At 41.6% G+C, this 24,523-nt stretch overlaps 1 protein-coding gene across 4 annotated transcripts in view; it reads left to right on the forward strand.

The window, feature by feature from the left end:
• Positions 1-24,523, forward strand: part of LOC124613192 — a 409,752-nt gene that overhangs the window by 221,418 nt on the left and 163,811 nt on the right. For all 4 annotated transcript variants that reach the window (XR_006979618.1, XR_006979619.1, XM_047141846.1 and 1 more), the window contains exon 5: positions 10,784-10,901. Coding sequence is in view for 2 of the 4 variants with exons in the window: in XM_047141846.1 (XP_046997802.1) it covers positions 10,784-10,901 (118 nt within the window). In the remaining 2 variants the exon portion in view is untranslated. The remainder of the gene's footprint in view (positions 1-10,783; positions 10,902-24,523) is intronic.

Here is a 24,523-nt window from a genome sequence, read left to right on the forward strand (position 1 = left end):
CTCTAACATTCAAAAAACACTTGCAATAAGCATCAGGAAAGCGGTTGTGAATGAACAATTAATAATGCAGTCATAATTAGTGGAATCTGACAAACTCCATGTGTCATCTGATAATTGTGAAAACTACTTTTTTCATCTGCACAGCACCACAGTGTGAACTCCAGGATTTCGTAGGATTCCTATACTTAATTTCGTTGTGATCATTTTCAACGACAGTAGAGGAGGAGCAAAACCATCTGACTTGACATATACTTTTCCAGCGGGAGTGCAATCTTTAGTTGCTGTAGTACATCCAGTAAGGTATCAAGAGTGTGAGCGATCACTCTACACTGTGGTATAGGCAAGGAAAGAAAGAAGCAGGTTTCCCACAAAGCATACGATGAGAGACACTGTCACTGTCACTTATTAAACATGAATGGTTCAGAAAATTACAACTACATCTACTGAAATACAGGGTTATAAATACAAAATCAAATAAGGGTAATGCAGGAGTGGGTTTAATAATGAATAAAAAAAATTGGAGTGCGGGTGAGCTACTACCAACAGCATAGTGAACGCGTTATTGTGGCCAAGATAGACACGAAACCCATGCTTACTACAGTAGTACAAGTTTGTAAGCCAACTAGCTCTGCAGATGATGAAGAAATTGATGAAATGTATGATGAGATAAAAGAAATTATTCAGGTAGTAAAGGGAGACGAAAATTTAATAGTCATGGGTGACTGGAGAGTAGGAAAAGGGAGAGAAGGAAACATAGTAAGTGAATATGGATTGGGGGAAAGAAATGAAAGAGGAAGCTGTCTGGTAGAATTTTGCACAGAGCATAACTTAATTATAGCTAGCACTTGGTTCTAGAATCATAAAAGACGGTTGTATATGCGGGAGAATCCTGGAAATACTGGAAGGTGTCAGATAGATTATATAATGGTAAGACAGAGATTTAGGAACCAGGTTTTAAATTGTAAGACATTTCCAGGGGCAGATGTGGACTCTGACCACAATCTATTGGTTATGAACTGTAGATTAAAGCTGAAGAAACTGCAAAAAGGCGGGGATTTAAGGAGATGGGACCTGGATAAACTGAAAGAACCAGAGGTTGTACAGAGTTTCAGGGAGAGCATAAGGGAACAATTGACAGGAATGGGGGAAAGAAATACAGTAGAAGAAGAATGGGTAGCTCTGAGGGATAAAGTAGTGAAGGCAGCAGAGGATCAAGTAGGTAAAAAGACGAGGGCTAGTAGAAATCCTTGGGTAACAGGAGAAATATTGAATTTAATTGATAAAAGGAGAAAATATAAAAACGCAGTGAATGAAGCAGGCAAAAGGGAGTACAAACGTCTCAAAAATGAGATCGACAGGAAGTGCAAAATGGCTAAGCGGGGATGGCTAGAGGACAAATGTAACGGATGTAGAGGCTTATCTCACTAGGGGTAAGATAGATACTGCCTACAGGAAAATTAAAGAGACCTTTGGAGAAAAGAGAGCAATTTGTATGAATATCAAGAGCTCAGATGGAAACCCAGTTCTAAGCAAAGAAGGGAAAGCAGAAAGGTGGAAGGAGTATATGGAGGGTCTATACAAGGGCGATGTACTTGAGGACAACAATATGGAAATGGAAGAGGATGTAGATGAAGATGAAATGGGAAATACGATACTGCGTGAAGAGTTTGACAGAGCACTGAAAGACCTGAGTCAAAACAGGCCCCGGGAGTAGACTACATTCCATTGGAACTACTGACGGCCTTGGGAGAGCCAGTCCTGACAAAACTCTACCATCTGGTGAGCAAGATGTATGAGACCGGCGAAATACCCTCAGACTTCAAGAAGAGTATAATAATTCCAATCCCAAAGAAAGCAGGTGTTGAAAGATGTGAAAATTACTGAACTATCAGTTTAATAAGCCCCAGCTGCAAAATACTAACGCGTATTCTTTACAGACGAATGGAAAAACTGGTAGAAGCCGACCTCGATGAAGATCAGTTTGGATTCCACAGAAATGTTGGAACACGTGAGGCAATACTGACCCTACGACTTATCTTGGAAAATAGATTAAGGAAAGGCAAACCTACATTTCTAGCATTTGTAGACTTAGAGAAAGCTTTTGGCAATGTTGACTGGAATACTCTTTTCCAAATTCTGAAGGTGGCAGGGGTAAAATACAGGGAGCGAAAGGCTATTTACAATTTGCACAGAAACCAGATGGCAGTTATAAGAGTCGAGGGGCTTGAAAGGGAAGCAGTGGTTGGGAAGGGAGTGGGACAGGGTTGTAGCCTGTCTCCGATGTTATTCAATCTGTATATTGAACAAGCAGTAAAGCAAACAAAAGAAAAATTCGGAGTGGGTATTAAAGTCCATGGAGAAGAAATAAAAACTTTGAGGTTTGCCGACGACATCGTAATTCTGTCGGAGACAGCAAAGGACTTGGAAGAGCAGTTGAACAGAATGGACAGTTTCTTGAAAGGAGGATGTAAGATGAACATCAACAAAAGCAAAACGAGGATAATGGAATGTAGTCAAATTAAGTCGAGTGATGCTGAGGAAATTAGATTAGAAAATGAGACGCTTAAAGTAGTAAAGGAGTTTTGCTACTTGGGAAGCAAAATAGCTGATGATGGTCGAAGTAGTGAGGATATAAAATGTAGACTGGCAATGGCAAGGAAAGCGTTTCTGAAGCAGAGAAATTTGTTAACTTCGAGTACAGATTTAAGTGTCAGGAAGTCGTTTCTGAAATTATTTGTATGGAGTGTAGCCATGTATGGAAGTGAAACATGGACGATAAATGGTTTGGACAAGAGGAGAATCGAAGCTTTCGAAATGTGGTGCTACAGAAGAATGGTGAAGATTAGATGGGTAGATCACATAACTAATGAGGAGTTATTGAATAGAATTGGGGAGAAGAGGAGTTTGTGGCACAACTTGACAAGAAGAAAGGACCGGTTGGTAGGACATGTTCTGAGGCATCAAGGGATCACAAATTTAGCATTGGAGGGCAGTGCGTAGGGTAAAAATCATAGAGGGAGACCAAGAGATGAATACACTAAGCAGATTCAGAAGGATGTAGGTTGCAGTAATCAAACCAGTCTCTGGACTGAAGACAACAAAAGCAACAACAACTACTACTACTACTACTACTACTACTGAAATGAGTAGATTAATGCAGCTCCAGTCCGTCACTATCACTGAGTTGGCAAACATTTTCCCAATAGCACTTAAAATAGAAGTGTGTGTGTGGGGGGGTGGGAAGGGGGGGGGGTTGCATGAAAAAATTTCATATAAATGTGTCCACTTTTTATTGAGTGCAGAGATACAGCCGTTAGTACATAACCCTATCAAACTCAAAGCAAAGGCAAATGATGACTTTGAAAGTTGAGTTTCAAAAATCCCCCACCAACTTCAATTCACTTTTGACTTCTCTTGATAATACCACGTGTAGCTCTTCTGAGTTCGTCTTTGTGTTCTTTTATGAGGGCTGCACTATTCAAACCCAAATGGATCAAATTGGCTCTTGAGTTTACTTTTTCTGTGCAGATTTCGCCTTTCAACCATCCCCACAGGCAAAAATCCAAAGAGATAAGGTCCGGGGACCTCAGTGGCCAAGAAAAGTGCCCGTATCTACTGATCCCTCATCCAGGAAATGTTAGGTTTGGACAATGTGTCTCATGATGAGTAGAAAAAGCAGGAGCCCTGTCACACTGGAGGAACATACGCATTCTTGTAGCAAAAGGAACCTCTTCCAGTAATGCTGGAATCTCATTTTCAAGGAAGTGTAGACAGTGGGGTCCTGTAAGGACCAACAAATGAAACAAAAATGCATTGAACCCAGCTGTATGTACTCAATAAATATTGGACACATGTTATATGGCATTTTTCTGCAATTTATCTGTACTACCGCCTCCTCCTACAATATTTACTATTCTCGTGAAACATCCTGTATAATTATTCAGGTCTTGACAGGCCATTGAAGGTTTTCAGTGCTAGACGCATGACATCGTCCGAACCTTCGCAAGAGTACAGTGTGGCAGCGAGTGCAATAATCGATGGGAGGGGTATCGCGTATGTGGTATGTGGAAAAGATGGGAATTTTCATCTGACGAGGAGCATGTATAGCTAGGTCCTGCAGGCAGCTTGGACGTTGTGTCCCGCTAGTGCAATGGTCAGCGCGTCTGCCTTGTCAGCAGGAGGTCCAGTTCAACCCTGGGCGGTCACGAATTTTCATCTGCCGTTGTTGCTGTATTTCAACACCCTGTGACAGTGTGGACGTCTGCCCTTCAATATTTAAGATGCAATTCTGTCCTTCAATTTTTAAGATGCAATTGTTTTTTGAGGCACTACAAGTGATTTGCAAATGTTTGTCTTGCCATCAATTAACGGGACTTCAACGGCATCCGTTCTTTAGTCATTGCTTTGTGATGGCGCTAACCCATGTCATACACATGCAAATCAGATTGTAGCGCATATTTAGTCAAGTAATGAATGGTCAGTGTACAAGCATTTACGAACAGTAGAAGCAGGAAGCAGCTGCTCACTTAACCAAGTGCAACATAGAGTACCTATACAGTTAATCATTTCAGCTGCATAGCTGATGATAATATTTGTCAAGCAATTTACTGTAGAAGTAATGTAATACCTGCGCGGTTATCTCTGTAGTCATACTGTATCATTAGCAGCTTGTGAATGGAGTAATATGTTCATTGAATCAGGTTACTCAAGCTGATGCCAAATAAAGAGAAGCAGTGAGGCCACCACACTTTCTTTATTTACATAGGTAATCAGCGCTAGATTATGTGCACCACCATTAACGTTACTGTAAGCAGTTTGACAACATAACACTACCACATCCACTGCAACCCGGACCATTATCATCACGCAGTTGTTACTCGCTGTGATTACAAGTTGCTGATGTTTGTCAAGAATAGCAGAAAGCACCTCATGAATGTTAAGTTCCATTTGCATTACGTGTAGGACAGAGAGAATCCTAATTAACAGTAGGAGGTTACCCAGAGAAGGGAATAGTCCACGTATTGTCTCAAGTTATTGCAGTTTAATATTAATGTAGTTCCCGAAGGTTTCACACTGACTGGTTCTTTAGGCTATCGGAATACTCATATGGGAATTATCGAAGTGTAATTCCTAGAACGCTCAACTACCTTAATAACACCTCATTTTGGATTGAATACGACTAGAAAAGCAACGTTAATTTGATGTTTCCGTCCTTCTCCTGCTGACTTGCGAATGATGTCTGAAGTGCACTCACAGTTTTGTTGCCTGCCGCATGAATTCTATAAAGTATTGTGGCAGCCCGCAGTCATTGCGGAATACAGACATGTGCAAATATCTTCACTGATCTAGGGGATCTCGTCTTTGGTGCATTTTTTCCATACTGTAATTAACACAACAGCATAAAGCTCATTCTGCTGAAGAATTTTAGTCCTGCAAGTCCTTATATAAGAATCTGAAAGCGGTAGTAATGCATGAAAGGAAACAGACTGTTGGACAAGAGAATGGAGAGCTCCCTGCTTTTTGCATTTCCGATAGGGCCTACGATAAGAACCTGGTGTCATATTGTGCTTCAGAACCCTTCATACTAAAACAAAAGCTATGACATGAGAAGAAGAAATGACTTACATGCTCATTTCATACTAAAACAAGGGTGTGGATATGAGAGGAGGAACTGAAATGTACGCTTCTAAGTCATAATATATCCTTGTGTGCGACTACTGCGTGTATGAAAGCGCTGCAGTTAATTTTTTTGTGTTGGATAAATTTTGATATCACCCCACATTACTTTGTGAGAAGGTTCCTATTTTCTTGGGATCCAAATAGAGTGGATTGAGCGTCAGTGACAGTGCACATCGTGTTCCTGCTGCTAAGAAGGCGAGTACACTGTTTGTTTGTTGTACATTTTTGTGAGCTTCCAGCATGAGCGACTTATATACTACTAGATTATTTTAGTAATTTTTTGCGTGTTCGAGTGCTTGCTACACACAAGCTTTTATTTTAATTACAGTGTAGCGTACTGTACCACCATATCGTACAGGCTTTTGTTTGTTTTGGTTAGTACAGTTCAGTGTCGGTTAGACCATCAGTGGCGGAGCACCTCGCATTCCTGCTGCTAAGAAGGCGAGTACACCATTTGTTTGTTGTGTATTTTTACGGCCTTCAAATGGGAGCAACCGCAGTAACGGATAGGTATTGTGATTACTGTGTACAGACGCGAGCTGAGTTGGTGATCCTTCGCTCACAGCTCCAGGCTATGTTGGCTTCCATCACACAGCTTGAGGTTTCTGCCAAGAGGCATCTCTGGCTGGGGGGGGGGGGGGGGGGGGTCTCAGCTGCGGGGATGCGAGAGACGTAGGACACATCCCACCTGTCCCCCGTTTGGTGCACTGCTGTGGCCGCCCCAGGTACTGCCTGCACTGAGGTTGACCCCTCACCCATGGTCGAGTGGGAGATCATTCCAAAGTCTGGCAGGCAGCCCCCTTTCCGAGGGGCCGATATTAGGCATCCCCAATTTCGTTTGACGAACAGTTTTCGATTGTTATCTGTGGCTGACAATGTCTCTGAGCCAGATGCAGACGTCCACCCTGTTCCAGAGGAAACTTCGCGGCCCGCAAGGTCTGGGCGTTCACAGAGGGTGGGTTTGCTGGTTGTAGGGAGCTCCAGCATTAGGCATGTAATGGGCCCCCTTAGGAACATGGCTGCCAAGGAGGGGAAGAAAGCCAGTGTGCATACAGGGTGGGGGGTGGGGGGTCATTCTGGATGTGGAAAGGCTGCTTCCAGATGCCATGAGGAGTACAGGGTGCAGCCAACAGCAGGTTGTGGCTCATGTTGGTACCAGTCATGTATGTCGCAATGGATCGGAGGAGATTCTCTCTGATTTTGGGCGCCTAGTGGACATTGTAGAGACTACCAGTCTTGCTCCCGAGATTGAGGTGGATATCACCATCTGCAGCATCGTCGGTAGAACCGACTGTGGTCCTTTGGTGCAGAGCCAAGTGGAGGGTCTGAATCAGAGGCTCAGGCAATTCTGTGACTGTGTAGGCTGCAGATTCCTTGACTTGTGCCTTTGAGTGGAGAGTTTTTGGGTTCTGCTTAATAGATCAGGAGTCCACTACATACAGGAAGTGGCTACACAGGTGGTAGTGGGGGCTGTGTGGAAGGGACTGGGTGGTGTGTTTTAGAGAGCCTCGGGACCACAGAAAGGGTGTCTGTCTAAAAGGGGCGGGTAAAACACAGTAAGTTAGTTGTAGAAACAATTGGTATTGTAGTTGTAAATTGTCGTAGCTGTGTTGGGAAAGAACCAGAGCTCCAAGCCCTAATAGAAAGCAATAAAGCTCAAATAGTTATAGGTACAGAAAGCTGGCTAAAGCCGGAAATAAGCTCAGCAGAAATTTTTTCTAATAACCTAACAGTGTTCAGAAAGGATAGATTAAATACAATTGGTGGTGGAGTATTTATTGCTGTCAGAAGTAGTTTGCCTTGTAGTGAAATTGAAGTAGATAGTTCCTGTGAAATAGTATGGGTAGAGGTTATACTTGAGAATCAGATTAAACTATTAATTGGATTGTTTTACCAACCCCGACTCGGAAGGTATAGTTGCTGAACGGTTCAAAGAAAACTTGAGTTCCATTTCAAATAGGTACCCCACTCATAGTTGGTGGTGACTTTAATCTACCCTCGATATGCAGCCCTGGCTTGTACTGTATGCTTTCTCATAAAATTATTTTGAACAATTAGTTCATAAGCCCACTTGAAGCGTAAATGGTTGCGAAAGCATACTTGACCTTTTAGCAACAAATAATCCTGGACAAATAGTGAGTATTGTGACGAATACAGGGATTAGCAACCACAAGGCAGTTGCTGCTAGGCTGAATACCGTAACACCTACGACCGTCAAAAAGAAATGCAAAGTATATCTATTTAAAAAAAAGCTGATAAAAATGCTCTTAACACCTTTTTAAGAGACAGTCTTCACTCCTTCCGATCTGATCATGTAAGTGTAGAAAAGTTGTGAAATGTTTTCAAAGAGATAGTATCGACAGCAGTTGAGAGATATATACCACATAAGTTGATAAGTGATGGTACTGATTCCCCATGGTACACAAAACGGGTCAGATCATTGTTGCAGAAGCAACAAAAAAAGCATGCCAAATTTAAAAGAACGCAAAATCCCCAAGACTGGCAAAGTTTTGCAGAAATTCAAAATATAGTGCGTACTTCAATACGAGATGCTTTTAATAATTTCCGAAACGAAATTCTGTCTTGAAATCTGGCAGAAAACCCAAAGGGATTCTCGTTATACATAAAGCACACCAGTGGCAAGACGCAATCAATACCTTCACTGCGCACTCAGCCTTTCATTTCTTGTTAGGAAGTTAACAATAAAGGCTTCATAACTAGTCACCAGTAATAGTATTGCATAGGAATGCTCAATGAGCGACCTGATGATGATCAAGCAAAACTGCATTCATAGTCACTCCATTGGTTTTTGTTGTTTCAAATTAGAGCGTGCAGGACTCCTACACCAGACTTCTGACCCTTGCCTGTTGAATGCAAATGTCGCATGATGGTTAAATGGTAATCCATTGCTTACATCAGTAGTTGAGACTTTCTTAATGTGGAAAATCATTCATGCTAGAAAGATCTTCTTTGAAGCAAGAATATCTTTTTGTGGCGTATATTTCCCTAAAGCATTCGCTCCACTCACGGTTCAGATCTTTCAAGCTACCTCCTGTGCATTCACCCCTTTGTTATACCAAAAGTAAATACTGTGTTGCAGATGTTACACTTTTTTCCCACTTACAACCCAATTTTACAATGTTTAACTGTAGTTCATGATTTTCAAGTATGCAAAATCCAATGCTTAACTGGAAGACGATAACTAGAACTTCAAATTCGAAAATGACAGTTGATACATACACTGACAGCGTAGCGCCGTGTTCACCTGGGTGGCACCCAATTTCAGGTAGTGGGTGACATCTTGTAGATGGAGGGTGGCCACTGCATTGCGACGAAACGCTCGAGCATAAGGTGTACTGATCGCGACGCAACCACGAGCTGTGCTGCAGAATTGTTTCTGAAAGCATTTGTTATTACTGGTGGGTAGAATGTGAAGCGAATTATCTTCGATGTTCAATCAGACTCATAACTTTAGAGGAGGGCCGAAATGTGGTTAAAATGAAAGAGTGATACAATTGGACGCGAACACATGACTATATGGTTAGAATGCACAATTACCACTACACCATGGGCTAACACAACCCCACAATATCTTGTAAGTACACAACACTTCCTCCTGACACTTCCGCATCTTACAGCATTGCCATATTGTGCAGACGGCCAGACTAAGCGTTGTCAGAGGCGGTCTGTTTTATTGTCCACCTTAAAAGTTCGACTTGGACTTAGTCTCTGTGGCGGCCGGCCGGCGGTCAGCTTTCATGTCTGACTGTACATAACAGGCATCAAAAGACTTGTCAGAGACTTGTTTATTATCTAATGAAGGTTTATTATTTAATAAAAACCACTGATGTAACTGGAACTGATAAATGTGTGGGACGTAGGAACGTTTGGCTCAATTTCGTATGTCGTAATCAATGTTTTTGAAAGCCTGCAGCTGTCATTCATTATTTAAATAATGAAATACTGCACTAGTTATGTATTTTTTATGCTTTACGACACATTTGAGAATTTTTCCTCGTTGTCAAATGCAAATATGTATTTCGTATGGTGTTTGAATATGTGTTATTCTGCGTCTCCTGCACTGTAGTCGTCTTTTTGACGTTATCCAGTACCGTGCCTCATCAGTTATGTAGAAAACCACACACACATGCAAACTATAACTAACATTGTTTGTTTGTGTAACATCAGAAAAAATTCATACGTAAATACTGCACTTGACAACGAGAATAAATTCTCGAAACAGATTTTGCTCAGCATGAATAAAATACATAGCTGGTGCTATTTGCAAACTAATAACATTTCAGCAACACAATGTGAATGACAGTGGCAACTAGTGCTCCAAGTGACCATATGATGTGAAACATGCTAAATATGGTTCAACAAAGGTGTCACAATGATCTCAACAATCACAAAACTGCGTTTGTGCAGTAGAGACAGTTTGGAAGTGGATATGATTGGTGTGATATCTTCATTCAAATGAGTTACTCCTATCAGCTACCCCACCAAGTAGAGCTTGAAGTATTTAGAAATTATAGACAAAGCCTTGCTCATGAATCAGTGTGTGCATTAGTGAGAACCTGGAATTCTCAGGGAATTAAAATTTACCTGAAAAAATCAGAGAACTCTCAGGGAATTTCAGAAATTTCATGAAAATTCGTGGAATTTTGTGTTGCTTTTTGATACCATCTTCCTCCTCATACCTGAAATTCTCCAGGAATTTTTTATTCCAAGCTTGTGATTGAATACTAGCTGGTTCCTTCATTATGCATTCTTGTGGATCCTCTAAGTTACTATGTGCAACCAGCTGGTTCATACGCTGTTAATCTCTTTGCACTTTTCTTGGTATGCTGTTTACTCCAAATGTTGAACAATGTGTTACACAAACTTAGTATTTCCTACCTTGTCTGCTGTGTTTTCATTCAATCTAAAGTACCCAATCTTTTCCATCCGATTAGTGCTCTTATTCTTGTCTGTTTATTTTACGTAATAGTAACTATTTTTCAGTTGTCCAAATCTTATTTTAGTATTATTTCTGTTGGAGTGTTTGTATAACTAAGTTTACTTCCACACAAAATAAGTAAAAATTGTAAAACATGTGTTACAGGAAAGTCAGTGGCAGTGTAAAAGATTGCTACATGAAACCTAATCGTGCAGCTAAGCTGAAGAAGTCTATGAATGATGTGCTGGTATTCTTCCATCTGTGCTACCATGACATGCAAGAGGTATGTTGACAATCGGTTTTGTGTTTCCATTTTCATAATAGGGCTGCCCAAAATATTGGTATACAGCCAGCTGCACCTCACGTACCTGCCTGTGGACAGAGATGGATAGGCATGGGCAAACAGCTGACACTTATGCAGTCACATGATCAGCATAGACAATTGTATGTCTCGGCTAAGTGCAAACAGGCAAAGGTTGATAAATGGTTCTCATTCACACCAGAATGAGGGGTGAATTTGATGCAATGGCAAATAGCCTGCTCACCTGCACCTGCTGGCAGGCTATCTGTGACAGCCTCTGCTCTATGGGGCAGAGATAGAACAGCTTGTTGTACACATTTGTTGACAAGTGTCAGGGTATTTCATGTACTGTGTGACAAAATGAACCAAAGTAACACCATTTTCTCCCAGGTTTCACCGTTGCAACCATGATTCATGGATAATTTTATGCTTAAAATTGGTCTTTTCCATGCCAAGTCGTCTAATTTTGGATAAAGTCTCCTATGACCAAACATGGATTTTGGTGAAATTTTGTGTAAACCTTCAGACATGATCCCAGTAAAAATTGGTAATGTTTCACAATCACTAATTCCATACTTCCAGAGATATAGTCATTTGTTTGACTCCATAGCACAGCTGTCAGCAGTGCAGTAGCGGTATTTTCTTGGAGGGGGTGGGGGGGGGGGGGTGATACTCCATCTTGTACAACTCTTTGCACCCTCTTATGAGAAATAATAAAAAGTGATTTCTAGAGCAATTTTAATACAGTTAATAGAAGCAAAGTAAGCTGAAAAAATAGGTGCTCAAAAAAATGCAAAAGTTAGCTTTTTATATCTCTAGAAGTAACTGCAGGATAAACGTGAAACCTTGCACACCATAACTTACCAATGCAGGGTCTTATAAAATTTCATTCTCCTATTGCTTTCCAGTAGTTTACAATTTGAGGAAAAAGTTGACAGTGTTTCTAAAAAATGGTAATTTTTGGGCCACTTTTACAAAGAAAAAATCACCTGCAAACTCTTTCAAACTATTTTTATGAGAAGGACCCTGTCGTAAACCACTTGAAAACTATATTTGGTTTTGCAGTGTGACCATATAAGACCCTAAAAACAATGGCAAGGTGGAAGTGCATTGAAAATGGGCCCATATTCAGCTGTTACTCAAATCTGACATCTCTTATTGTGTTCTACAGATGTTTAATACTCTCTAGGGAAGGCAATATCAAAAGTTCTGGTGAGCAAGAAATGAGCTTGAGCCAGAAAAATGGGAAATAAGTAGTCTTTTTTGTTTTTTAAGATATCTCTATAAATTCAGATCTGCAGAGTTCTTTTTATGAAAAATGCCTCTAATAATATTGTGAATGATCTGCATTGTTAAAATTATTAGCGAAATCCATAGATTGAGACTACCAGAGTGGAAATAAACGACTAACAGAAATAACAGGTAATAAAGTAAGTGTATCCAAGAAAATGAAATTTTGATAAAAAATTTTTGCTACACTGTTAAAGGCCAGTTGTACAGTCTGCAGTTAGCAGCTGCTAAATTCTATTCTGGGAATAGCATGGAAATGCGTTGTACGAATAAGTAATAATGGCTTAGCGAAGAATAAAGGTGGGTAACTAAACCGGTGGTTCTGGCAGTCTGGGCAAGGTTAACCGTAGAATATGAAATGTAAAACTCCTTCATAACATAAAGCTTTTCGCTTGTAGTAAGCCAAATAGGCATTTGATATTGGTATTAGTGAATTGTATTCTGTCGTGTTACAAAAATGACCGTTATTGTCGAAACAGACTCGCTTTTTTGTGTGTGTTACAATTGCTGCAATATTAGAAAGGCTTATTTTGTTTTATCTAGTAGACAGTGGTAAAACAACTTAATCAGATCAACAAACCACACCAGTCTTGGATACTATTTGTATTAATGGCTTTTTCGGTATTAGACAACAACATTTAGATTTTTCATGTAGCAAATTGTTTGACGAACTTTGAAGAGGTAATAAATTTTTTCACAGAAAAAAAGCATGCCGTGTAACGCTGTAGCAAGATTAGAGAGAGAAAAATGCTAGGACCTGATTGAAGAAATGTGGATTGTCTTGCTTGTTTCTTGTCTGGTTTTATGTATCCTATAAATAATCCCATCCAGTGTTAATTATGACGGTTTTTTAAAAGGAGGAGGGGAGGATGTCAAACTGGCTGACAGAACAAGAGGGGCACAACAGGACATTTTAATTTCCTCTGTCCTGAATATAGTTTGATGGCATCCATTACAAAATATATACATTTGAGTTCCACACATTGATTTGCAGTAGAAGAATAATGTGTGAAGAGGTGTGACACTGCACCTTGGCACACTTAAGACCAAACAACAGGTCACATTTCCTTGAACATTTTTATGTATCAGTCTCCTCGGAAAGGTGTGAGCTACAAAATCAACATATTTTTGTAAAGTCTCTCTTTCTTTTTACGTCCTATCTCAAATGCTTGTGGTGGTGGTGGTGGTGGTGGTTGTTGTTGTTGGTTGTTGTTGTTGGTTGGGGGGCAATCACTATCTAGTATTGCCACAGTTCGGGAATATTGTAGATTTGGGGCCGATGCGCAGAGCAGTCTGAGTTATAGTGGGGAGGTGGGTAGTCTCCACGTGACCCGTGTTTGCATTTAGTGATTTTGCTGTTTCCTCTATGTTTACTGCTCTCACGTCGAATGGCTGGAGGGGAACGGATTTCTGTGGCCGGGAGCTATCAAGTGAATTAAATACGTTGACATAATTACGGAAGGCTAAAATATGTTGTTAGTTTCAGAGTTTATCTTACTTGCACCTTTCTGACAGTCAAGCATTAATCGCCTTGAAGGACAATGAATTTATTTTTGTCATTTTGCTAAAGAAATTTGGCTTTTATTAATATTTATATTAATTTATATTATTTATATTAATTTATTTGAAACGAAGTGTTTTTATTTCTGCACTATTGGCTAGTTCCAACTGTTTGCTATGTTTAAAGTGCAGGTTTTCATCTTCTAGTACATTAGGCATTATGCCACAATAAAGAACCAAACGTGATAATACAGTACTGGTACTCCAAGCAAAATTTACATCCCAAAAGCCACACTGAAAACCTTAATATCAGATCGAGGCCTACTTCATTGGGAACATGGGCATACAAATGTGCACTTTAAGCCGAATTATGCATTTTAGTATGGTTCACGAAATTCCAATGCCCTTGGAGTATCCTCTGATGTTTCGTTTATGACATAAAGTAAGCTATTTTGATGTTTTACACATACGAACATACGGGCTTCCTACATCGTCTTAGCTGCGCAAGCACAGTGACGGCTCTTATCTGGCGCTCTCTCGCAGCTGCTGAAACAAACTTATTTCTAACAGGCTGTGGGAAAATATTACGAATTGCGGTTGGAAAAGTGTTACTTTCAAAGAAAATTTCCTTTTACGCAAGATCACAGAGCATTTGACTCATGGTTAAAATTCAACTCTTTGATGACAAGCCTTTGTTAAAGAATTTCGAACCTAGACGATTGGACATTTATGTCATTATTGAACATTTTACTGGTACATTTGTGTGGTGTATCTTAAAGTGTTACACACGCGAAAAAGATCAACATTATATGTAAAAGCTTAGCTTGACTACATCATGTGTCCAATTCCCTGAATATCTGATATAAAAACAGAAAACTACGACCAGTCACTTTTTTTGAAACAGTTATTTATTCCATGAATCAGTTTTCAAACATTTTCAGCCTCTGCTTCAGATGGTGCATGAGAGGTTACATAGCTATTTCAAAGCATAATGCATAATGCTCCGACAAGAAGATGGAACATGCTTTAATGCATCACCATGAGTATTGTTTGTGCACGAATTTGGATCCAAATTTGAATATTGTACTTATTGCGACAGTATGGACAGCTTTGTTTCGGTATCCATATATCTGCTTCCATTGCAATGGCAGTTGGTAATACATCACTCACTTTTACGGAATATGTATGTATATACGCAAAGTAACGAAACTTTGCCAGCATCCAGCATGTGCTGTACAGTTGTTGCTTGTTACAAAGATATTCGTGTGAAGACATAATATAAGCCTACTTTGCTCAAAGATATTATTTCAGGGTGTATACGACCTGGGAGATCTGTGAAAAACTCGGGAATTTTTTCATCCGGGAGAAAACTGGGAATTTTTTAGAATTCTAGGAATTTTTCATTGTTTTTGTTTTCAGTTACATTTTTGTAATTTTGACTTGTAAGAACCGATATTCTAACATAGGATATTTCTGTATCCTGCTACTGCAGAACAATACTGCAGCAATAAAACATGAACGAGAGAAAAGAAACAAAAATAAAACTTAAATTTCAAAGGAAGTGCACCATATACAACAACAAAACACAGTGTGCATACAAGTGTCTGCCAACAGCAAAATGTGTCAAAGGCTTTAGGAAGACTATGCAATGCTTCGTAATAACAAATTGTCTCTGATGAGCATGACGTCACAACTGTTTACATTAAATTTGTTTTAGCAGTTACAAGCTGGATCATGTGCATGCACAGTTTAGTAGTACCTTCTCCTGCTTCTGGCTACAGAAATGTAGCAGTTGCAGCAAGCAGCTAGATGCTACCGGGAAAAAATTTACTGGCTCGCCCAAGCTGCCAGAATCAGGCATGCGCACCATCTAGTATTGCGCCGGTTCGGAAATATCATTGATCCGTGATACGGGGCTGATGTGCAGAGTAGTCTGAGTTACAGTGGGGAAGTGGGTAGTCTCCACGTGACCCATGTTTACGTTTAGTGATTTTGCTGTTTCCTCTTCATTTACTGCTCTCATGTCAAATGAAAACAAAATGGATTTCTGTGGCCAGAAGCTATTGCGTGAATTAAAATACACTCACATAGTTACGGAAGGCTAATATATGTTATTAGTTTCAGATTTTATTTCATTTCTGTCTTTCTGAAAGTCAAGCATTAATTTGCTTTTCAGAACAATGAAGTTATTTTTGTCAGTTTGCTAAAGAAATTTTCTTCTATTATTCTTTTCTGCTGAGGCAGTCAATATATTTGAAACGAAGTGTTCCACACTGTTGACTAGTTTCAACTGTTGACTTAGTTTTCAAGTGCACGTTTTCATCTTCTAGCATGTATGGCATTATGCCATAATAAAGAACCAAACATGAAATAACACAGTACTGGTACTCCAAGAAAATTTACATCCCAAAAACCACACCGAAAACCTTAATATCAGAGATCTCTGCCCAAACTCTTTGCCTTTACAAATGTCTGCTTGTGTCTGTATATGTGTGGATGGATATATGTGTGTGTGTGTGTGTGTGTGTGTGTGTGTGTGTGTGTGTGTGTGTGGATGTGTGTGTGTGTGCGCGAGTGTATACCCGCCCTTTTTTCCCCCTAAGGTAAGTCTTTCCACTCCCGGGATTGGAATGACTCCTTACCCTCTCCCTTAAAACCCACATCCTTTCGTCTTTCCTTCTCCTTCCCTCTTTCCTGACGAGGCAACCATTGGTTGCGAAAGCTAGAATTTTGTGTGTATGTTTGTGTTTGTTTGTGTGTCTATCGACCTGCCAGCGCTTTTGTTTGGTAAGTTTCATCATCTTTCTTTTTATATATATATATATATATATATATATATATATTTTTAATGGGACGCTGCAGTTGGATACTTACTTTCTGGGAGTGGCTATCGAGATGAATCCAATGATGTGTAACAGTAAGGTCAAGAAGGTGGCATGAATGTCCATTTACAGAAGGTATTCGAAGTGATGAGCATTGGTATCATTGCAGTGCTGCAATCTTCTTATCATGGATTGAGCGGTATTCCTCATCACATCAGCACTTATCGAAGCACATGCTCTGGAAATTCTCTCTCGTATATCGTGCAAATAGTAAATATTCACCAGATACGGCATGTCCATCTAATGTGCCATTTATATGTAAACACCATTCGACGGTTTCGCAACACAACACTAACAGGAATGGTAAGACCAGATCGTCAAATCAAGAGAATGTGATTTAAATATGTGCATGACAAATTGAAAACAACTGGATCTTTTAACGCATCAGAAACATATCGGACAAAGGAAAGTTACTAACGAGGAAACTGAAATTGGTACTCTTGCTACTTAGTTCGCGTCAAATCGCAAGGGAATCTGGCATGAGCCAGAGTAGAGTTGTTCGTGTTCTGCATCGCCATAAATATCATCTTTACTGTATCAGTCTCCACCAAGAATTAACTGGTGCGGATTGTATGCATCACATTGAATTCTGCCTGTGGGCTCAACTCCAGATTCAGAGGGATGACACATTCACGAACCATGGAAATGTTAATGTGCATAACAAGCATTATTGGACAACTGAAAATTCATGTTGGTTGCGGCAAGTTGCCCACCAAAAGCCATGGTCAGTGAATGGATGTTGTGGAATTCTGGAGGACAAAATTCTAGGCCCTTATTTCATCAAAGGAAATTTTAAAGGTAGAAGTACACCACATTCCTGCCAGAAACGTTAGGTCTGTTACTGGAAGAAATACCATTAGTTACAAGGAACAGAATGTGGTATCAACGTGATGGGTGTCGGGCTAGAAAAGAGGTGCTGGCCGTTATGGCCGAGCAGTTATAGGCACTTTAGTCCAGAACCACGTCGCTGCTACACTTGCAGGTTCGAATCCTGCCTTGGGCATGGATGTGTGTGATGTCTACATCTACATACATACTCCGCAATCCACCATACAGTGTGTGGCGGAGGGTACCTCGTCGTACCACAGCTAGCATCTTCTCTCCCTGTTCCACTCCCAAACAGAACGAGGGAAAAATGACTGCCTATATGCCTCTGTACGAGCCCTAATCTCTCTTATATGCTAATAGTAAACTGCAGGAGCATCTATAGAAAGGTCCCAGAACTGCTCTCATTAATAAACGGTCACAACGCCCACATAGTACTGCGGACAGAAAGTTGGCTGAAACCAGACGTAAACAGTAACGAAATCCTAAACTCAGATTGGAATGTATACCGCAGAGACAGGCTGGACAGTGAAGGGGAAGGCGTGTTTATAGCGATAAGAAGTGCAATAGTATCAAAGGAAATTGACGGAGATCCGAAATGTGAAATAATTTGGGTGAAGGTCACGGTTAAAGCAGGCTCAGACATGGTAATTGGATGTGTCTATAGGCCCCCTGGCTCAGCAGCTGTTGTGGCTGAGGACCTGAAGGATAATTTGGATAATATTTTGAGTAGATTTCGCCATCATGTTACAGTTCTGGGTGGAGATTTTAATTTGCCCGATATAGACTGGGAGAGACAAACGTTTATAACGGGTGGCAGGGACAAAGAATCCAGTGAAATTTTTGTAAGTGTTTTATCTGAAAACTACCTTGAGCAGTTAAACAGAGAACTGACTCGTGGCGATAACGTATTAGACCTTCTGGTGACAAACAGACCCGAACTATTTGAAAAAGTTAACGCAGAACAGGGAATCAGTGATCATAAAGCGCTTACTGCATCGATGATTTCAGACGTAAATAGAAATGTTAAAAAAGGTAGGAAGATTTTTCTGTTTAGCAAAAGTGACAAAAAGCAGATTACAGAGTATCTGACAGCTCAACACAAAAGTTTTGTTTCAAGTACAGATAGTGTTGAGGATCAGTGGACAAACTTCAAAACCATCATAGAATATGCGTTAAATGAGTATGTGCCAAGCAAGATCATAAGAGATGGAAAAGAGCCACCGTGGTACAACAACAGAGTTAGAAAACTGCTGCGGAAGCAAAGGGAACTTCACAGCAAACATAAACATAGCCAAAGCCTTGCAGACAAACAAAAATTACGCGAAGTGAAATGTAGTGTGAGGAGGGCTATGCGAGAGGCGATCAATGAATTCGAAAGTAAAGTTCTATGTACTGACTTGGCAGAAAATCCTAAGAAATTTTGGTCTTATGTCAAAGCGGTAGGTGGATCAAAACAAAATGTCCAGAAACTCTGTGACCAAAATGGTACTGAAACAGAGAATGACAGACTAAAGGCCGAAGTACTAAACGTCTTTTTCCAAAGCTGTTTTACAGAGGAAGACTGCACTGTAGTTCCTTCTCTACATTGTCGGACAGATGACAAAATGGTAGATATCGAAATAGACGACAGAGGGATAGAGAAACAATTAAAATCGCTCAAAAGAGGAAAGGCCGCTGGACCTGATGGGATACCAGTTCGATTTTACACAGAGTACGCGAAGGAACTTGCCCCCCCTTCTTGCAGCGGTGTACCGTAGATCTCTAGAAGAGCATAGTGTTCCAAAGGATTGGAAAAGGGCACAGGTCATCACCATTTTCAAGAAGGGACGTCAAACAGATGTGCAGAACTATAGACCTATATCTCTAACGTCGATCAGTTGTAGAATTTTGGAACACGTATTATGTTCGTGTATAATGACTTTTCTGGAGACTAGAAATCTACTCTGTAGGAATCAGCATGGGTTTGGAAAAAGACTGTCGTGTGAAACCCAGCTCACGCTATTCGTCCACGAGACTCAGAGGGCCGTAGACACGGGTTCCCAGGTAGATGCCATGTTTCTTGACTTCCGCAAGGCGTTCAATACAGTTCCCCACAGTCGTTTAATGAACAAAGCAAGAGCATATGGACTATCAGACCAATTGTGTGATTGGATTGAAGAGTTCCTAGATAACAGAACGCAGCTTGTCATTCTCAATGGAGAGAAGTCTTCCGAAGTAAGAGTGGTTTCAGGTGTGCCGCAGGGGAGTGTCATAGGACCGTTGCTATTCACAATATACATAAATGACCTTCTGGGTAACATCAGAACTTCACTGAGGCTTATTGCAGATGATTCTGTGGTGTATCGAGAGGTTGTAACAATGGAAAATTGTACTGAAATGCAGGAGGATCTGCAGCGAATTGACGCATGGTGCAGGGAATGGCAATTGAATCTCAATGTAGACAAGTGTAATGTGCTGCGAATACATAGGAAGATAGATCCCTGATCATTTAGCTACAAAATAGCAGGTCAGCAACTGGTAACAGTTAATTCCATAAATTATCTGGGAGTACGCATTAGGATTGATTTAAAATGGAATGATCATATAAAGTTGATCGTCGGTAAAGCAGATGCCAGACTGAGATTCATTGGAAGAATCCTAAGGAAATGCAATCCGAAAACAAAGGAAGTAGGTTACAGTACGCTTTTTCGCCCACTGCTTGAATACTGCTCAGCAGTGTGGGATCCGTACCAGATAGGGTTGATAGAAGAGATAAAGAATGTCCAACGGAGAGCAGCGCGCTTCGTTACAGGATCATTTAGTAATCGCAAAAGCGTTACGGAGATGATAGATGAACTCCAGTGGAAGACTCTGCAGGAGAGGCGCTCAGTAGCTCAGTACGGGCGTTTGTTAAAGTTTCGAGAACATACCTTCACCGAAGAGTCAAGCAGTATATTGCTCCCTCCTACGTATATCTCGCGAAGAGACCATGAGGATAAAATCAGAGAGATTAGAGCCCACACAGAAGCATACCGACAATCCTTCTTTCCACGAACAATAAGAGACTGGAATAGAAGGGAGAACCGATAGAGGTACTCAGGGTACCCTCCGCCACACACCATCAGGTGGCTTGCGGAGTATGGATGTAGATGTAGATATATTATCTTTGTGGTCTTTCCGCGAAATGTAAGTTGGCGGCCGTAAAATTGTACTGCAGTCAGCCTCAAATGCCGCTTCTCTAAATTTCCTCAGTAGCGATTCACGAAAAGAATGCCTCCTTTCCTCTAGAGACTCCCACCCAAGTTCCTGAAGCATTTCCATAACACTCGCGTGATGATCAAACCTACCAGTAACAAATCTAGCAGCCCGCCTCTGAATTGCTTCTATGTCCTCCTTCAATCTGACCTGATAGGGATCGAGCAGTACTCAATAATAGGTCGCACCAGCGTTCTATGAGCAGTCTCCTTTACAGATGAACCACATCTTCCCAAAGTTCTACCAATGAACCGAAGACGACTGTCCGCCTTCCCCACAACTGCCATTACATGCTTGTCCCAATTCATATCACTCTGCAACGTTACGTCCAAATATTTAATCGACGTGACTGTGTCAAGTGCTCTCTACTAATGGAGTATTCAAACATTACAGGATTCTTTTTCCTATTCATCTGCATTTATTTTCATTTATCTATATTTAGAGTTAGCTGCCATTCTTTACACCAATCACAAATCCTGTCCAAGTCATCTTGTATCCTCCTACAGTCACTCGACGACGACACCTTCCCATACACCACAGCAGCATCAGCTAACAGCTGCACATTGCTGTCTACCCTATCCAAAAGATCATTTATATAGATAGAAAACAACAGTGGACCTATCACACTTCCCTGGGGCACTCCAGATGATACACTCACCTCTGATGAACACTCACCATCGAGGACAATGCCCTGGGTTCTATTACTTAAGAAGTCTTTGAGCCACTCACATACTTGGGAACCAATCCCATATGCTTGTACCTTAGTTAGGAGTCTGCAGTGGGGAACTGAGTCAGACGCTTTCCGGAAGTCAAGGAATATGGCATCCTTCTGATACCCTTCATCCATGGTTCGCAGGATATCATTTGAAAAAATGGCGAGTTGCGTTTCGCAGGAGCGATGCTTTCTAAAGCCGTGCTGATGCATGGACAGCAACTTCTCTGTCTCAAGGAAATTCATTATATTCGGACTGAGAATATGTTCGAGAATCCTGCAACAAACCGAAGTTAAGGATATTGGTCTGTAATTTTGAGAATCCGTCCTACCCTTCTTATATACAGGCGTCACCTGCGCTTTTTTCCAGTCGCTCGGGACTTTACGTTGGGAAGAGATAAGCGATAAATGCAAGCTAAGTAAGGAGCCAATGCAGTAGAGTACTCTCTGTAAAACTGAATTGGAATCCCATCAGGACCTGGCGATTTATTTATTTTCAACCCATTCAGCTGCTTCACAACCCCGGGGATGTCTATCACTAATGTCCTCCATAAAGGAATCTGTATGAGACTCAAACGACAGAATGTTTGTACGATCCTCCTGCGTGAAAGATTTCTCAAATGCTAAATTTAAAATCAGCTTTCGTTTTGCTGTCTTCCGTTGCCAGGCCAGACTGATCAGTGAGTGACTGGATGGAAGCCTTCGACCCGCTTACCAGTTTTACGTAAGACCGTAATTTCCTTGGGTTTTCAGCAAGATCTTTTGCTAAGGTATGACGGTGTAGTGGTTGAATGCTTTGCACATCGCTCTTTTTACAGCAGCACTAATCTCTACTAACTTTTGCCTGTCCTCATTCTCCCGATCTCTCTTGTACTGCGAGTGCAGCTGCCTTTGCTTCCTGAGCATTCTCCGAATTGCGCTATTAAACCACGGTGGGTCATTTCCGCCCGTAACCCACTTTTTCGGCACATACTTGTCCAGTGCGTGATATACAATGTGTTTAAAATTTGCCCATAATTCTTCCACGTCCATCGTACCGGAAGTAAATGAAGTCGATTCATTTACTAAGTGGGACGCTAACAACTGCTTATTTGCTCTTTCTAGTATGAATACACTCCTAGCCTTCTTGACTGACTTTTTAACTTTCGTAACCATAGTCTTAATGACAACATCATGATGACTAATCCCTGTCCCAACACTGACACTGTCGATGAGGTCTGGTCTGTTCATGGCTACCAGATCTAAAATATTTCCATTACGTGTTGGCTGTCGATTTAGCTGCTCAAGACAGATTTCAGATAATGTGTCCAAAAGTAATTCACACGACGGCTTGTCTGTACCACCTGTAATGAATCCATAGACATCCCAGTCTATACTCTGTAGGTTGAAGTCGCCTCCGACTAATATAGCATGTTCCGGGTACTTCTGCGATACAGAATGTAGACTCTCTTTGAATGATTCTAGAACTGTCACGGTGGAACCTGTTGGCCGGTAATAACACCCATCAATTAACTTTATTTCTCCTATCCCTGTTGAATATGTCCAGATAACTTCACTATCACACTCTACTTCGACCTCAGTAGACACAATATTTTTGTCAACTGCAATGAAGACACCACCTCCTACGGTGTCTAATCTGTCTTTCCGATACACATTCCAACCCTCACTAAATATTTCAGAACTCCCTGTCTCAGGGTTCAGCCAGGTCTCAGTCCCGAGAATAATTTGCGTGCCACACACTTTCTGGAGGGCAGTAAATTCAGGAACTTTATTCCTAACACTCTGAAAATTTACTGCTAATATCTTGATAGCTGAAGTGTCTTTACACTGAGCGCGTCCTGATTTCCCTGCCTGCACGTCAACTGGTGAGTGTTCATCAGGACACCTCGCACTACTGCCTAGCCTAAAAAAAAACCATGTGCATGCCACATGTACTCTGCTACCCGAGTAGCCACTTCCTTTGTGTAGTGCACCCCTGAACTATCTAGGGGCGTCCTACAATTCCTCACCCAATAGTGCAAGTCTAGAAATCTGCAGCCAAGACCGTCACAGAGTCGACGAAGCCTCTGGTTGAGACCCTCCACTCAGCTCCAAACCAAAGGGCCCCAGCCCACTCTGGGAATGATGCTGCAAATAGAGAGCTCTGCTTGCACCCCGCGTGCGAGGCCGGCAGTCTTCACCAAATCCACCAGGCGCCTGTACGAACTGAGGATCGCCTCAGAACCCAAGCGACAGGCATCATTGGTGCCGACGTGAGCAACTACTTGCAGACGACTGTACCCTGTACGCTCGATAGCCGCAGGCAAGGCCGCCTCCACATCTTGGATGAGGCCCCCCGGCAGACAAACCGAGTGCACGTTGGAATTCTTCCCAGTCCTGTACGATATTTCCCTAAGGGGCTCCCAATAACCAGCAAGCCTTTGCCCCCATGTGCCTGCTCGGGCCCTGCTGAAGGAGCGGCCACCTGCCCACTGACAGGATGAACGGGCGAGGCCAGCCGACCAGCCTCCACATCGGCCCTCCACCTTGAGCGACGCAAACGCGTTGCAGTCCGCCACTCACCCTGAGGTGAGGGCGACCCCAACGCGCCGGGCACAGTAGAAGGTGCCTCGGCTTCTGAGTCAGCGGACGCTGCAAGTGACACCTGGGGTGTCTCAAGTGACGCATCAGACCCTCCGCCGTCGCTGTACCTTGAGGCAGCAGCCTGAAGGTGGCTGACCGTGGCCAACAGCACGCTCAGCTGCTCGCGAACCGCGGCCAGTTCCTCCTGCGCCCGCACAGCACACACACACCCTATCCATCCTACTGCTAATATCTAACGACTCCGCGAATTTATACTCTACAGCTATCGATAAGCAATATTACTCCTCTCAAATACGAGAAAATGTAAGGATTTTATGTAATTAAACGTGCAAGCACACAAACACTCAGAAAGAAATTAAGAATCAAACTACAAAACAAATATGAAAGCTAAATATGCGACTCGCTACTGCACTGATACTTCACCAGTGGCTGCTCAAGGCCTCTTTAGGTTAGTTATGTGTAAGTAGTTCTAAGTCTAGTGGACTCATGACCTCAGATCCCACACTGCTCAGAGCCATTTGAACCATCTAGAAATGAGTTGCAGGGACAGTTCCCACATTGTTGAATTGGACGCA

Source organism: Schistocerca americana, chromosome 4, assembly GCF_021461395.2.
Source record: "Schistocerca americana isolate TAMUIC-IGC-003095 chromosome 4, iqSchAmer2.1, whole genome shotgun sequence".
Classification (NCBI taxonomy): Eukaryota; Metazoa; Arthropoda; class Insecta; order Orthoptera; family Acrididae; genus Schistocerca; species Schistocerca americana.